Raw genomic sequence first — 15457 nt, forward strand, 5'->3', positions numbered from 1 at the left:
GAAGCAAGCAGCCATTGAGAATGTGATCCATGAAAAGCCTCATCTTCCAGTATCTGACAGATACTGGAAGACGAATGTCTTCTGAAATGTCATAATTGATGACTACTTCTGGATATTGTCGGAGTTTGAAAAATTTGTCACAAGTGATTTTGTCGATAATGGCAGGGATTCAGAGGGCATTGGACCAGAACAGCCTCACATGTAGGTAAGGCACGCAAGACATCAAAATTGATGCTCCAAAAAAATTATAACTCTCATCAACTGAAGTGTTGAGAGATGTACCACTGGTAGCTAGTGACATAGCATTTGTGCAGTCAGCAGTGAGCTTCATCAACTCTGTGTCAATGTACTACTCCACATAGTCCAGTGGCTACCAATCTTCTCGCCTTTCATCTTGAGCCTCAAACTGAACTAACTCTGGAGTAAATGCACTACGCTTCCAGCAATCTTCACGTCCAACATTGCTAGGTTTTGGCCTGGTTTGAGATGCATGTGGACACTTACGTTTACGCCCACGTCTTCTGGATCTCTGCACATGTTTAGATGCATGTGGATGGAGTTGTGGTTCACCAACACTATCATCACTGCTCTGCTGATCAGATCTATCATCACTGCTTCGCTGACCAGCTTCTGGTATATCAGGTGGAATATAATCTCCATCAATTGCAGGATCATCACCATCAGACAAATCCTTCACCTCAGAGTTGTCTCCTACTATTGCATTCAGCAATCTTTCTGCTTTTGACAGAGTAATGTGCCCTGAAAATGAATCGCATAAGAATAAAAACTAAAAATCAATGTAGACTAATTTGTACCACAAGCAGTAACTATTTATACTCTTGCCAACTGTTGGTTTCTTCCCAAATCTTCCCAAGCTGTTTCCTTACTTTCACACAGGTTTAGTTTGCATGAATGAAGTCCCAATGTCCTCATACGAGTACTTCTAGATTAGCAGTGCCGTAGCTAACATTATATCCTCATATGAGTACTTCAAGTTTAGCAGCGTCGTAGCATATTGCTATTGCTAAAATTTGTCAAAATTGTATTCCATTTCAAGCTACATACTTTAATAAGCATAAATACACAAGTTTCACCCATATAATTTGATGAGGATTTGTACCTTGTCCACTTTTGTGTCGGGATTTGCCATAGAAACAAGTGGTTGAGATCACGGCCATCTTGTCTTCTTGTTTTTTTGTGTATTGTGCTTCTGTGACCACTAGATGACAGAGGAAGTGTCCCCGGATGAGGACAACGGGTCTTAAGTTCAGCAGAATGAAGTATTATGGTGCAGGGAAACCAAAATGTAATGTCCCCATATGAGGACGCTGGGTCTCACGAAAACAGGGTGCCCACTCACAACTGGTTGTCATCCCATTGGTTGAAAACACCTGACTCTAATTTCACCTTCAAATTAACTGCTAATCCTAAAGGTCCACGTACGTTTGCCACTCACAGCTTTGTAATATTGGATCATTTTCTTCAAATAAATGACCAAGTATAATATTTTGGCTCATTTGTTTAATTGGGTTCTCTTTATCTACTTTTAGGACTTGTGGTCATATTTATGCAGAAATATAGAACAGTCTAAAGGGTTCACAAACTTTCAAGCACCACTGTACTCTGTTTTCATCTGCAAACTGGGACAGAAGAGTGACTGAAGCCTTTTTCCTGTTTAAGACCTGATGTTATTTTGATGCTATTTGAAGCCTCATCAAACCTGTTAGTGAAATATTTTTTCTTTGCAATTCTAATGAAGTGGTTGTATTTGTTTCTATACTTCTTATAACTGGCATATTCATATGGGGATTGATTTCTGATACATTTCTTACGCAATCTTATTTTGGTAGTGCTAACTTATGGTGACTTTATTTCTTTATTTCAGATCCCATGAGTCACTGCCTCAGCAGTGACGATTCTTCCTGGGCTCTAACAGTACAATAGTTAATTTACAAGTCAATAAGCACAAACAGAACATATGTCAATATAACAGCAATAACCAGAAACTTCACACAAAAGTAAACTCATCAAACAGCTTTGAGCACTGCACGGCATTCTCTGTACCCATCATACCCAGTTAGACAAAAACAAAAACAATTCCCGTAAGTGAGAAAAAAAGATTAAGTAATTAAAATAAAGCAGACATAACTCATAACAGAATACAGTAAAATTAACCTAATCTAAAACAATCTCTTTCTGTATTACATCTTTTCTCAGAGACCTGGTGTAAACCAGGGTTTTTTGAATGTACTGACTTTTTTTTTGTATTTTTTGTATACATACTGACTAGGGGGAGAGACCTGTAAAACACAGAATTAAATGAAGTTCTAAATGACTGATAGGCAAATTCAGCATCATCATGAGTATTACACATTTCCCCATGGAACATCATCAGCTTCTCAGATTGGTCGATGTTTCTTTTGTTGACACTCCAAACCTTCAACATTTCTGTTTCCTGCCATTTAACTGTGGAGATTGTAGTGACAGGAAATATTGGAAATGATCAGATATATGAGAGCAAAGGACACCAGACCTCCATACATTACTAAAAGAGCTGGTAAATATATTATCAAGGGTTGCAGAAGAACAAGTTGACCTTGTAGGTTTAGTGATGAAGGGGTACATGAAATTTACATACAATGTATTCAGAAGGTCTGTAGTGAGTGAATGAGACTCACTGTTAAACAGATTAATGTTAAAGTCACCTAGATGGAAACATACTTTACCTTCTTTGTTAATTTTGCATAAGACACAAGGAAGACTAGAATTAAAATGTCCAATGTTTGTGTCAGGAGGCTTGTAAATGATCACACTTTTACCATCAAAAATACCTCAAGAGGGTATTTCAAGGAGCAGTGATTCCACATCATTACACTCAGAATTGAGAGTAAGGTCATGTCTATGATCATCTTGAAATTCATTGTGTAAATATATAGATACAGCTCTGCCAGGCCTTGCCGTCCTACCGTGATGCAGAGCATGAGGAGGAACGCCACAGAGACATGTGGACTCATCAGTCAGCCAAGGTTCTGCTACAACATAACATTTATGATTAAGTGAAGACAAGAAGTGACAAAGTAGATCCTGATTTTTGGAGAGACTATGAACATTTAAATGAAAAGTGGAGAACTGCTTTGTTTGGGGCTTTGAAATATCAAGTAGTGGACTATTTGACCTGTTTATACTGAAAGAGTCACAGGGGAAAGATTCTGAGATGAAATAACTAAAAAACATTTGAATCGGGATCAAAAGGCTCCATAAACTCAGTGTCACCACAGGAGTTTCAATTGAAAGGGTTTGAAGAACATGTTTGGCAACAGTCATCGTCCTATAATCACAATAATCGCAGTGAATCTCAGTATCATAAGGAAATATGGAGACATACCGAGAGCAAGTCCAACAGCTCCATTCATTCCTTCATGTGTTCTGGTAGGTGTGCATCTCCAGCAGTAACACTTTGTACAGCAGGAACAATACACAGTTCGGTTTGCGTTATGTTGTGGCCGTGATAACAGAGAGCTGGAGTCTATCATGGACTTGCTCATGGGCAGATTTCCATACTGAGATGCATTTTAGAATTAGGTATGATACTGTGTGTCTCATGTTAAGAAGACAGAGATTCACTGTTCCTAACCCTAACCCTAACCCTAACCCAGGCCTTTGTGCAGGTTTCTGAGATAATAATAATAATAATAATTTGATAGTGGCTGTACAATGAGTTTTTCATACCACAGGTAGGCAATTTTCCCCCCGCTCCCAGTAGCCCTCATGGCTGGAAGAAGTTTGATTCACTTCTGTCAAACAACTTCATGAAAATCCTCATTAGTGAAAATATCTGTGCCTCTCGGGACTTTGGCTTTGTTAAGGACCTCCAGTTTGTCCATATACTGCAGAAACTACATCCCAGGACATCTGGTTTAGTTCTGATATAGCTGTATGTCCCACCAGAGTACAAAATCAACTCTGTTAACATCTGCTCTGTGTGTGTGTGTGTGTGTGTGTGTGTGTGTGTGTGTGTGTGTGTGTGTGTGTGGTTTTTCTTTGTGTGTTAGGTTCCGATGATGGTACGGTAAGGTTCTGGGAGGTGTGTTCTGCTCGTTGTCTTAAGGTGGTGCAGGTGGGAGGAGCAGTGAGGAGCGTCGCGTGGAACCCAAACTCTGCTGTCTGTCTGCTGGCTGTCGCCTTGTAAGAATGTGTCTGTCATCCTGTAAAGATCTGGCTGTCTGTCTAGTGGCTGTCGCTCTGTAAACATCTGTTGATCTGTCACACTTCCAACACAATCACCTGATTACAATTATTTGAGCTGACTGCAATCCATCCATCCATTATCCAAATCGCTTATCCTGTTCTCAGGGTCGCGGGATGCTGGAGCCTATCCCGGCAGTCATTGGGCGGCAGGCGGGGAGGCACCCTGGACAGGCCACCAGGCCATCATTTTGTATAATCGTTAAGAGTTCATAATCATTCAATCATTCATTTCCATCTAAATGTAAAGAGAATTTAAGCAGCATTACACATGAACTCAAACATGTCATTATTTACAGTGGAGAGTTTTCCGTATGTAACAGTGAGTTGGACATGGATGCCATCATTTAGTTTTCCATATGTAACAGTGAGTTGGACATGGATGCCATCATTTAGTTTTCCATATGTAACAGTGAGTTGGACATGGATGTCATCATTTAGTTTTCCATATGTAACAGTGAGTTGGACATGGATGTCATCATTTAGTTTTCCATATGTAACAGTGAGTTGGACATGGATGTCATCATGTAGTTTTCCATATGTAACAGTGAGTTGGACATGGTTGTCATCATTTAGTTTTCCATATGTAACAGTGAGTTGGACATGGATGTCATTATTTACAGTGGAGAGTTTTCCATATGTAACAGTGAGTTGGACATGGACAGTGATGGATTGGGACAAAATTAGGCTGTGGCATTTGGTCCCGACCGGCCCATTTTCCGGGGGGTTGCATATTTTTTAATGCAAATATCACGCACACTTGATCGGCACCAGCAGCACGCAGCGCACCTACAGGCTTTGTTAACTAAATAGTACACACACTGAAGCAGGCCATAAAACGTTCAGATGACCATCTCAGAATAAAACAGAATGGCACTGAGTGGAATACGTGTAAAGAAAAGGAGGTTATGCTCGCATATTTTTGCCAATGCAAATGATGCTCAAATTTAGAATACTCCACAGTCGGCACCAACAGCTAACTATACCGGCTTCCACATTAATGATATATCCCATAAAGTTCATTTATATTAATAACAGCAAGCAATCAAGCAAGACAATGCAGGCGCTCTTCTAGGCCTTTATAATAAATGCATCTCTCACACACACACACACACACACACACACACACACACACACACACACACACACACACACACACTCACTCACTCACTCACTCACACGGCACACACACACAGACAGGTGAATGGCATGGTGGCCAAACCCATGGATGGAATTAAAAAAGAATAGGCTATATAATAAATGCATCTGTCTCACACACTCACTCGCTCGCTCACACACACACACACATGCATGCATGCACACACACAGACATGCTGACATGGCGACCAACCCCATGGATGGAATTGAAAAAGAATATGACCTACCTTAGGTAGTCAGAAGTCATCATATCAGTGCACTTTTCTCTGCTACCCTGTCGATGATGCAATCCGTGTCCAACGACATCAGAATGTCTTTATCTGTAGCCATATGCATGAAGGCTTCTAAATGATCCTGTGATGCCATACTCCTCCGTCTGTTCTTTATAAATTTTAGAGTTGAGAAACTTCGCTCGCAAGCAAGTAGAAATGTGTAACCAAGTCCAGTAAGATGGAATGCATCAGTCAGCAGACCATATCGACACAGTACTTGATAACAACAAATGGGACATTTCTTACAAGATGAGCAGGTCTTATTTATTACATCCCATTGTTCATCCGGTGGGTCATGGTCATCTGTCGGGACTGTCGGCTCATTTCCATCTTTGGCTTCCTCTGTGCTCACCCTGACCACATACACATCTAACACTGACAACTTCAACTTCAACTTATCCCAGTGGGTAGCCAGATTCTGTAGCTCTGTTTGCAAGGCCTCGGTAGTAGCCCTGTTGTCATATTTGTGCAGCTCTTTGCTCAGCTCGTCTAGTCCTGATGCAGGGAGGCCTTTCTCTCTTCTTTCTGGGAAGTTGTGTAACAGGGTCACGTGAGCACACAAAGCCATACCTCTGTTGCTACCTTCTGTTTCAGAGCACCAGAAGGTGGCAGAAAAGAGTGACAGGATATTTTTCATGTCAGTTGAGGAACTTTATTTTGACAATGTAATGAATCACAGACATCTACTGCGTTTCGGTCCAGTTGGTATCGGTTGTATGGGAACTGGTGCCATTGTCGTACCAAGTTTAAATATCCAATCCTAAACTGTGATAGTAATGCTCTCTCTCTCTCTCTCTCTCTGTCTAGTGACAGTGTGGTTGTCATAGTAACTCCTTCTCTAGGAGATAAGGTGGTGCTGAGTTCTACAGAGAAGCTCCTCCTGTCCTATCAACCTCCTGATGAGAAAGGGGAGGAGCCTGTTACCTGGAGCCTAGCTGAGGGGGAGGAGTTTAACCAGGGGATCCATCTTAAAATTCAACATCCCAAGGTAAGAACAGACACACATGGGTTATTCTCAATCACGTGACTTCTTCATTGACAAGGAACAGCTCTGCCATGTTGGAGGACAGCTAGACCTCAGCAACTCCTGTTTACACTGAAGTTCTCATTGTCCATCCGTGTTTACAAGACTGACATTTTAAGCGAAAATCAGACAAACATACGGAACTAAAACATCACAGTTGTAATCCACTCTTCGAAAAACAGTTCACAAAATAAGTTTTTACAAAGTTCTGGCCTAACGGCGCAAAGGATCAGATTCAATTTGAGGATTTTCGGCTGTTAGGCCAGTCTCATGCAATTCCGCGATGGCTTCGATCAAGGATTATGTGCAAGCTTTAGATGGAAAAACCAAGGACAGATATATGGAAGAACTCGCTTGTCGATATGTTAGACTGATATGTTAACAAGTTTACAAAACAAAAGCAGTTTCTCTCCCTCTTGTACTAATTGTATTCAAACCATGTAATTTTAAGATTTAGCTTATAACTGCTGATGATGATTGACACACAATTGAAAAATGTCTAATAAAATTGAAATGTCTTTATTTTTAAATGCTTTTGTTTCTTTAAGAAGTATATTGTAACAGTTTTATACAATGAATAATATATAACTTGCAAGTTGTATCAGTCTGAAGGAACTACGGAGTCACACACATTTGTCAATGCACAAGAAACCATGGCAATTTTATCCACTGTTGTCATACCAGCACTATCCTTATTACTGAGGTAGTCCGTTGGTAAAATTCCTTATAAAATTGTAAATTTTGTCATTACAGTTTCTATTTGCCTGTGGAATACCCAGGTACTTGTAACTGTCATGTGTCTATTATCCTGCCATCTGGTAATTCGTCCCCATCAGTCCTCACCACCTTTCCTCTTTTTGCCAGCATTTGACCACACTTGTCCAGTCTGAATTACATCCCGATGTCATTGCTGTAGATCCTGGTGAGGTGGATCAGCGAGTCAATGTCAGAATAAGAATCAGAATGTCTCACTGGCATACAGCTTGATGTCATCCATGTATAGGAGGTGGCTGATGGTAACACCATTTCCGAACCTGTATCCATATCCACTCTTTGTTATGATCTGACTGAAGGGGTTCAGGCCTATGCAGAACAGTGGGGATAGTGCACCATCTTGGTATATGCCACATTTTATGGTTACCTGTGTGATTGTCTTTGAGTTTTGCCTCCAGTGTTGTTTCCACAGCTGCATTTAGTTCTTGATGAAGGCTATTAGTGTCCTGTTGGCTTTGTGTAGTGCCAAGCACTCCAGTAACCATGTGTGGAGCATTGAATCCTAGGCTTTCTTGTAGTCAATCAAGGCTGTGCTCAGGTTGGTCTGTCTGGTCTTAGAGTCTTAGATGACTGCTCTTTCAACCAGTAGCTGATGCTTGACCCTCTGATGTTGTTCCTAATTCCCTTTGGAGTTTTGCTCATGTATTGACTCGTGCCTATTCAGCTGGACTGCTATGATGCCTGAAAGGATCTTCCATGTTTTGGAGAGGCAGGTTATCGGCTGGTAGTTTGAAGGTGCTGTACCTTGTGGGGATCCTTCATGATCAGTATTGTTCTCCCCTGTGTTAGACAGTCAGGGTGAGACCCTGATGTTAGTAGCTGGGTCATCTGTGTCCTCGGGCGTTCATGGAGTGCCGTTAGCTTCTTTGGCCAGTAAGCGTGAATCATGTCAGGGCCTGGTGGAGTCCAACTCTTCATGCTTGAGACTTGTCGTTGGATGTCGGCCACTGTGATGGTAACTTGTTTTTGTTCAGGGATAATGCTGTGGTCTTTTCTTAGGCCCACCAGCCACCGGGCATTACTGTTGTGGGATGCCTCCTTTTCTTATATATCCTTCCAGTATCACTCAGTCTCTGCTCTGGGTGGGTCTGATGTTGTTCCCTTGTTACTCTGCAGCTGGGAGTACACTTTGGATGGTTCTTTGAGGAACAGGCCATTTACTCTTTTGGCTTCTGCTTCTCTAGTGTATTGCTTCAGCCTGGCAGCCAGAGCTGTGAGCCTTTGTTTGGCAGACGGGGGGGGGTTACATGACGTTATGAACTTGGTGAGCGTGGTTGTATATCTCTCATTAACAGACAATGTGTTTGTGAAGAAAGTGAGTTATATGTTGTTTATGTGGGATAAGTGTTGTATGTAGCTCATATTATGTGCTATATAGCGTCTGTGACCTACGTTTGTCATCTGAGCTGTTTAATGATACCGTATGTTATATTGCACTGTGTTTAAGAGTGTACGTATGTTGAATGCTAGTTCATCGCATCGTCTCATCTCATCATCAGCCGCTTCTCCAGGGTCAGGTCGTGGTGGCAGCAAGCTAAGTAGGGTACTCCAGACATCCCTCTCCCCAGCAACGCCCTCCAGCTCCTCCTGGGGGATCCGAAGATGTTCACAGGCCAGATTGGACGTGTAGTCCCTCCAGCGAGTTCTGGGTCTACCCCGGGGTCTCCTCCCAGTTGGACGTGTCCTGAAAACCTCCAAAGGAAGGCATCCTAATCACATGCCCGAACCACCTCAACTGGCTCCTTTCGACGCGAAGGAGCTGCGGCTCTACTCCAAGCTCCCTCCGGATGTCCGAGCTCCTCATCTTATCTCCAAGGCTGAGCCCAGACACCTGACGGAGGAAATGCATTTCAGCCACTTGTATCCATGATCTCACCCTTTCGGTCACTACCCAAAGCTCATGACCATAGCTGAGGGTTGGAATTAAGATTGGCTTTTAAATTTAGAGCTTTGCCTTCTGGTTCAGCTCCCTCTTCACCACAACGGTCTGGTACAACGTCCGCATTACTTCTGATGCTACACCAATCCGCCTGTCAATCTCTCACTCCATCCTACCCTCACTCGTGAACAAAACCCTAGAATACTTGAACCCCTTCACTTGAGGCAACAACTCATCCCCGCCCAGAGGGAGCAGTCCACCATTTTTCGGTAGAGAACCGTGGCCTCAGACTTGGAAGTGCTGACTCTCATCCTGGCTCTTTCACCCTCAGCTGCAAACCAAAGTGCGCTGGAGGTCGCGTTCTGATGAAGCTAACAAAACCAAATCATCTGCGAAAAGCATGGATGCAATTCTGAGGTTCCCAAATGGACACACTCCTCACCTTGGCTGCGCCTTGAGATCCTATCCATGAATATCACAAACAGAATCAGAGACAAGGGACAACCTTGGCAGAGTACAACATCCACCGAAAATGTGTTTGATTTTGTGCTGAGAATGCGAACACAGCTCTCACTTTGGTTATACAAGGACCGGATGGCTTGTAGCAACTGCCCCTGTACCCCATACCCGCAGTACCCCCCACAGAGTGCCCTGGGGTACATGGTTGTAAGCCTTCTCTAAGTCCACAAAGCACATGTAGACTGGCTGGTCAAACTCCCATGTTCCCCTTAGCTCTTCTGAAAGGGTAAAGAGTTGGTCCGTTGTTCCATGGCCAGGACGGAATCCGCATTGTTCCTCCTGGATCCAAGGTTCGACAATCGGTTGGAGCCTCCTTTCCAGCACCCTAGAGTAAACTTTCCCAGGGAGGCTTAGCTTTGTGATGCCCCGATAATTGGAGCACACCCTCCGGACCCCTTTTTTAAATATGAGAATCACCACCCCAGTTTGCCAATCCACAGCTGCTGTCCCCAACCTCCACGTGATACTGAAGAGGCGTGTCAACCAAGACAGCCCAAAAATGTCCAGAGCCTTCAGCATCTCAGGACGAATCTCATCCACACCCGGCGCCTTGCCACTGAGGAGCTTCTTAACTATCTCAGAGACCTTTGCCAGGTGCCAGGGATATGGGTGGGGCTCTCCCCGAGTGTTCAGACTCTACCTCCTCCACTGAGGGCATGTTAGCCGATTCAGGAGTTCCTCAAAGTGTTTTTTCTACCGCCTGACAATATCCCCAGTCCTGGTCAGCAGTTCCCCTCCCCGGCTGAACACAGCCTGAATCAAGTCCTGCTTCCCCTTCCTGAGTCACCGGGTGGTTTGCCAGAACTTCCTTGAGGCCAACCGAAAGTCCTCCTCCATAGCCTCGCCGAACTCTTCCTACACCCGAGTGTTTGCTTCTGCGACCACCGAAGCCGCAGCCCTTCTGGCCTCCCAGTACCAGTCTGCTGCTTCAAGAGACTTAACCACTATCTAAACTTAACCACTACCGAAACTTAACCATTACCTAAACTTAATCACTACCTAAACTTAACCATTACCTAAACTTAACTGCAATCTTTTTGTTGTTGTTGTTGTTGTTGAACCTTGGAACTTTTTATGCCCGCTTTGACAAGGACAATACTGACCCAGCCACAAAAATCCCCAGCCACCCAGAAAACCAGGTGCTCACTCTATTAATCGCAGAGGTCAGAGAATCACTGCACAGAGTGAACACACGGAAGGCTGCCGGACCAGACGGCATACCAGGTTGGGTCCTCCGGGAATGTGCCGACCAGCTGGCTGAGGTCTTCACAACTATATTCAACCTCTCACTGTCCCAATCCATAGTCCCGGCATGCTTTAAGACCACTTCTATCATTTCTGTCCCCAAGAAACCAACATCCATATGTCTGAATGACTACCGACCCAAAGCCCTCACCCCCATTGCCATGAAGTGCTTTGAGAGACTGGTTCTGGCTCACATCAAAAAAATTACCCCCCCCCCCACATACACACACATTCGATCCACATCAGTTCGCCTACCGCCCCAAAAGGTCTACTGAGGATGTCATTGCCACTGCCCTGCACTTTGCTCTGACCCACCTTGAACTTAACAACACATACATCCGGATGCTGTTTATAGATTACAGCTCTGCCTTCAACACTATCATCCCCGCCAAACTAACCACCAAACTCCTCTCCCTTGGCCTCAACCCCTCCCTCTGTAACTGGACCCAGGACTTCCTGACCAACAGACCTCAGTCTGTTAGGTTAGGTGACCACACCTCCTCCACCCTGACCCTCAGCACAGGTGCCCCTCAAGGCTGTGTTCTGAGCCCCCTCCTTTTCTTCCTCTTTACCCACAACTGCTTGCCAACTCACCCTTCAAATGTTATAGTTAAGTTTGCAGATGATGCCACAGTCATTGGCCGTATCACCAGCAATGACGAGACAGCCTACAAGGACGAGATTCAGCACCTCACATCATGGTGTACTACCAACAATCTTGTCCTCAATGTGCAGAAGACGAAGGAGCTGATTGTGGACTTCAGGAGGTCGAGAAGCTGCAGCCACTCCCCGATACACATCAATGGAGTGGAAGTGGAGCTTGTTTCCAGCTTTAAATTCCTTGGAGTCTGTTGCCCACCTGAACCTGGCTACCCACTGAATGTCTGCAGATATTTTTAAATATTTTGTACTCTTGCTCTTTTTTAACTTATTTTAGCTTTTGGTCTACATGTGTGTATATCTTATACTGTGTTTGCTGTGTTTGTCTGTGTCTGTCTTCCACTGTTTGGTGAAGCCACAGCCCTCATTTCATTTTTAACATGTGCCTGCACAATGTTTTTAATGACAATATATTGAATTGAATTGAATTTTTTACTTCAGTTTTTTATGTGATAATATACGACTTTGCCTGTTGTCTGAGAGAAACTTTTGGATGTACACTTGCAGACACACACACACACACACACACACACACACATACTCATACGTTAACTACATACACAAACATACACACTTATGTATATGTATATCCATGCATACAAAAATACCCACACACATGAAACATAAAAAACAAGGTAAACGGTCTATTGTGTCTTGAAAGGAGGTGCACAAGGTGATGATAGTAGAATGACACTAAGATAGCATTCTTGTGTTTCTGTAGGCCGTACATCAAGTGACCTGGCATGCCAAAGGAGACTATTTAGCCTCTGTCATGCCTGATACCTCAAGCCACTTGCAGGTATTAATCCATCAGCTCAGCAAGAGGCAGAGCCAAAACCCCTTCAGGCGTAATAAGGGCCTGGTGCAGTCTGTGTCCTTCCACCCTGTTCGACCCTATTTCTTTGTGGCAACTCAGCGCTCCGTCAGAGTCTACAACCTCATAAAACAGGAGCTGACCAAGAAACTGCTGGCCAACTCCAAATGGATTTCTAGCATGGCTATCCACCCAGGAGGTTGGTATTATAAGATAAGACAGACAAAAAATGCAATTACCTAATTAACCATGGGCCAATTCTTAAGAGATCTCAAGAATGGTCATCCCCTTTAAAAGTAAATACTTATTTAACAAATTAATGCGCTAAATACTGCAGACCCCAGTATGTCTATCCAGCCTGGAGGTATTTTCTTTCTAAAACATTAGCTGATTTGTCTTGATGCATGCTCAATAATCCAGGTTTATGTTTATGTTTATTTAGATTCCCATTAGCTGTTACCCAAAGCAACAGCTACTCTTCCTGAGGTCCACATTAAAAACATCTTACAACAACATCCATGTATACACATGCTTTCACATGCATGCTTACATAAATGAACACAATTGCATCACTAAATTAACAGGTAAGGAAATCACAGAAAGTTGAGTCAGTTCATCTGGACACGTTTATTGAGAGAAATGTTTCATTACTCATCCAAATGACCTCTTCAGTCTTCATTCTGGGGAGGTCACTCTAAGAGGTAAACGTGTCCAGATGAACCGATTCAACTTTCTGTGATTAGTTGATCAGTCTTCTGAAGGTTAAAATCAGGCCCTACCCAATTTCCCCTGGGGGATGAATAAAGTATTTCTGATTCTGATTCTATTCACTCCTGGCATTAACATGCGTCCTAGGAGATCCGATCACAAGTGGACAAGTACGTCAGTTCACTCACACCTGGCATTAGAATGTGTCTTGAGTGACCACTTGTGATCGGATCTCACATCCCTGTTCTATTTGCAAAGGAACTCATACATCACGTAAATAAGCAAGTAAATAAACACGTACAGAAACGCAAAGAGAGATGAGTCGAAGCAACAGACATTCAACAAAATGAGACATCCTTGCTCACTTAAGCCTAATTTTAATACACTATCAATTACTTATGACGTATTTCACATCTGTAAGTTATTACCGTCAATTATTCTACCAAATTACAAAATTTGAAGCACTCTTAAAGAAATACAATAAAGCATCCCATATCGCGACTGCACTTATTTTATTTCCATTCCACTTTGTTGCGAAGCACAAAGGGCTGTTAAAAAGTATTGAATGAATAAGTTATTATTTTGATGATGATGATATGTAGATCTGTCTGAAAGCCTTCAGACCCCTGATGTGATATATTGCATTTAATATAAAAAAAGGACTGGTTGTTAACATCCCTAGTGTTTGCACTGCAACAGTTTCGGTGGGAAATAAACTTGAGATGGCTGCCAAGGTGACATTGCCACCACCAGGACACATCGTCAGTTGTGTACCTCAGCATCACAGGGTGTTTCGGCCTCTTATCACAAGACACCCTCCGCTGAGGCAGACCCACCACAGGTTGATCGGTCCTGGGTGTGAGTCCTGTGGTTAGCTGTTCACCCTGGCAGCCCAGACGGCGTCTCTCCTTTTGATCCAGATCCAGTGGCTAGTCCTCTCAGCGTTGTCAGCTAGCTCTTTGATCGCTCTCCTGTGGGCCTGCCCCCTGACTCCTAGTTCCCTCAGGAGTTTGCCTGTGGAGCTGGAAACTAAGCCCCTACAACCCTCCTCCACAGGGCGCACCTTCACCTTCCAGCCTCTGTCCTCTGCTTCCGCTGCTAGGTTGGCATACCGCAGCTTCTTACGCTCGAACGCTTCATCGACTGCATCCTCCCAGGGGACTGTCAGCTTGATGATGTAAGCAAGCTGGCAAGAATTGAACCAGAGGACGAGGTCTGGTCACAAAGTGGTTGTTTCAATCTGTGTCGGGAAGATGAGCTTCTGGCCCAAGTCCACCCGCATTTCCCCAATCCCTGGCTGAATTTAGTGAGCCTAAGTCGGGAAGTGAAGGGTTAGCCTTCAGTTTATCCAACCCTTCACTTCCCGACTTAATAGTCTATTGTGGGTAAACACGGAAATCATTGTTGGCAGTGAAAAACTTGAGGAAGTCACATCTTTCAAATATCTTGGATCTGTGATTAATGAAGACAGACGATTGGAAAAAGACATTAGGAGCAGAATCGCCATTGCAACAAGCGCAATGACCAAGCTCAACATGATCTGGAAAGATAAAAAACTTAGAATGAAGTCAAAAATGCAACTGCTCCGCACCATCATAATAGCAACTCTTCTATACAGTGCAGAATCCTGGACCCCAACAAAAACTATGGAGAAAAAAATACAAGCCTCTGAATCTCTCTAGGCTCTCCTCAACCTGCACCCTACTCTCACTACAGATCACAATGTCACCCACAATCGTCATAGTCCACAGAGACTCCTGCCTGATCTTGTCCATCAACCTGTCCATCATCATTGCAAACAAGAAAGGGCTCAGAGCTGATCTTTGATGTAATCCCACCTTCACCTTGAACCCATCTGTCATTCCAACCACACACCTCACCACTGTTGCACTCCCCTCATGCATATCCCGCACCACTCCTCCATATTTCTCTGCCACTCCCGACTTCCTCATACAACACCACACCTCCTCTCTCGGCACCCTGTCGTATGCTTTCTCTAAATCCACAGACACAATGTAACTCCTTCCGGCCTTCTCTATACTTCTCCATCAACACTCTCAAAGCAAACATCACATCTGTGGTGCTCTTTCGTGGCATGAAACCATACTGCTGCTCGCTGATCATCACCTCTCCTCTTAACCTAGCTTCTATTACTCTTT

The 15457-nt window shown here is 43.6% G+C and overlaps 1 protein-coding gene across 4 annotated transcripts in view; it reads left to right on the forward strand.

Moving 5' to 3' along the window:
• Positions 1 to 15457, forward strand: part of bop1 (BOP1 ribosomal biogenesis factor) — a 96024-nt gene that overhangs the window by 67289 nt on the left and 13278 nt on the right. For all 4 annotated transcript variants that reach the window (XM_056297813.1, XM_056297810.1, XM_056297811.1 and 1 more), the window contains 3 exons: positions 4053 to 4185; positions 6483 to 6663; positions 12498 to 12789. In XM_056297813.1, coding sequence (XP_056153788.1) covers positions 4053 to 4185; positions 6483 to 6663; positions 12498 to 12789 — 606 coding nt within the window. The remainder of the gene's footprint in view (positions 1 to 4052; positions 4186 to 6482; positions 6664 to 12497; positions 12790 to 15457) is intronic.

Source organism: Lampris incognitus, chromosome 18 (genome assembly GCF_029633865.1).
Source record: "Lampris incognitus isolate fLamInc1 chromosome 18, fLamInc1.hap2, whole genome shotgun sequence".
Classification (NCBI taxonomy): Eukaryota; Metazoa; Chordata; class Actinopteri; order Lampriformes; family Lampridae; genus Lampris; species Lampris incognitus.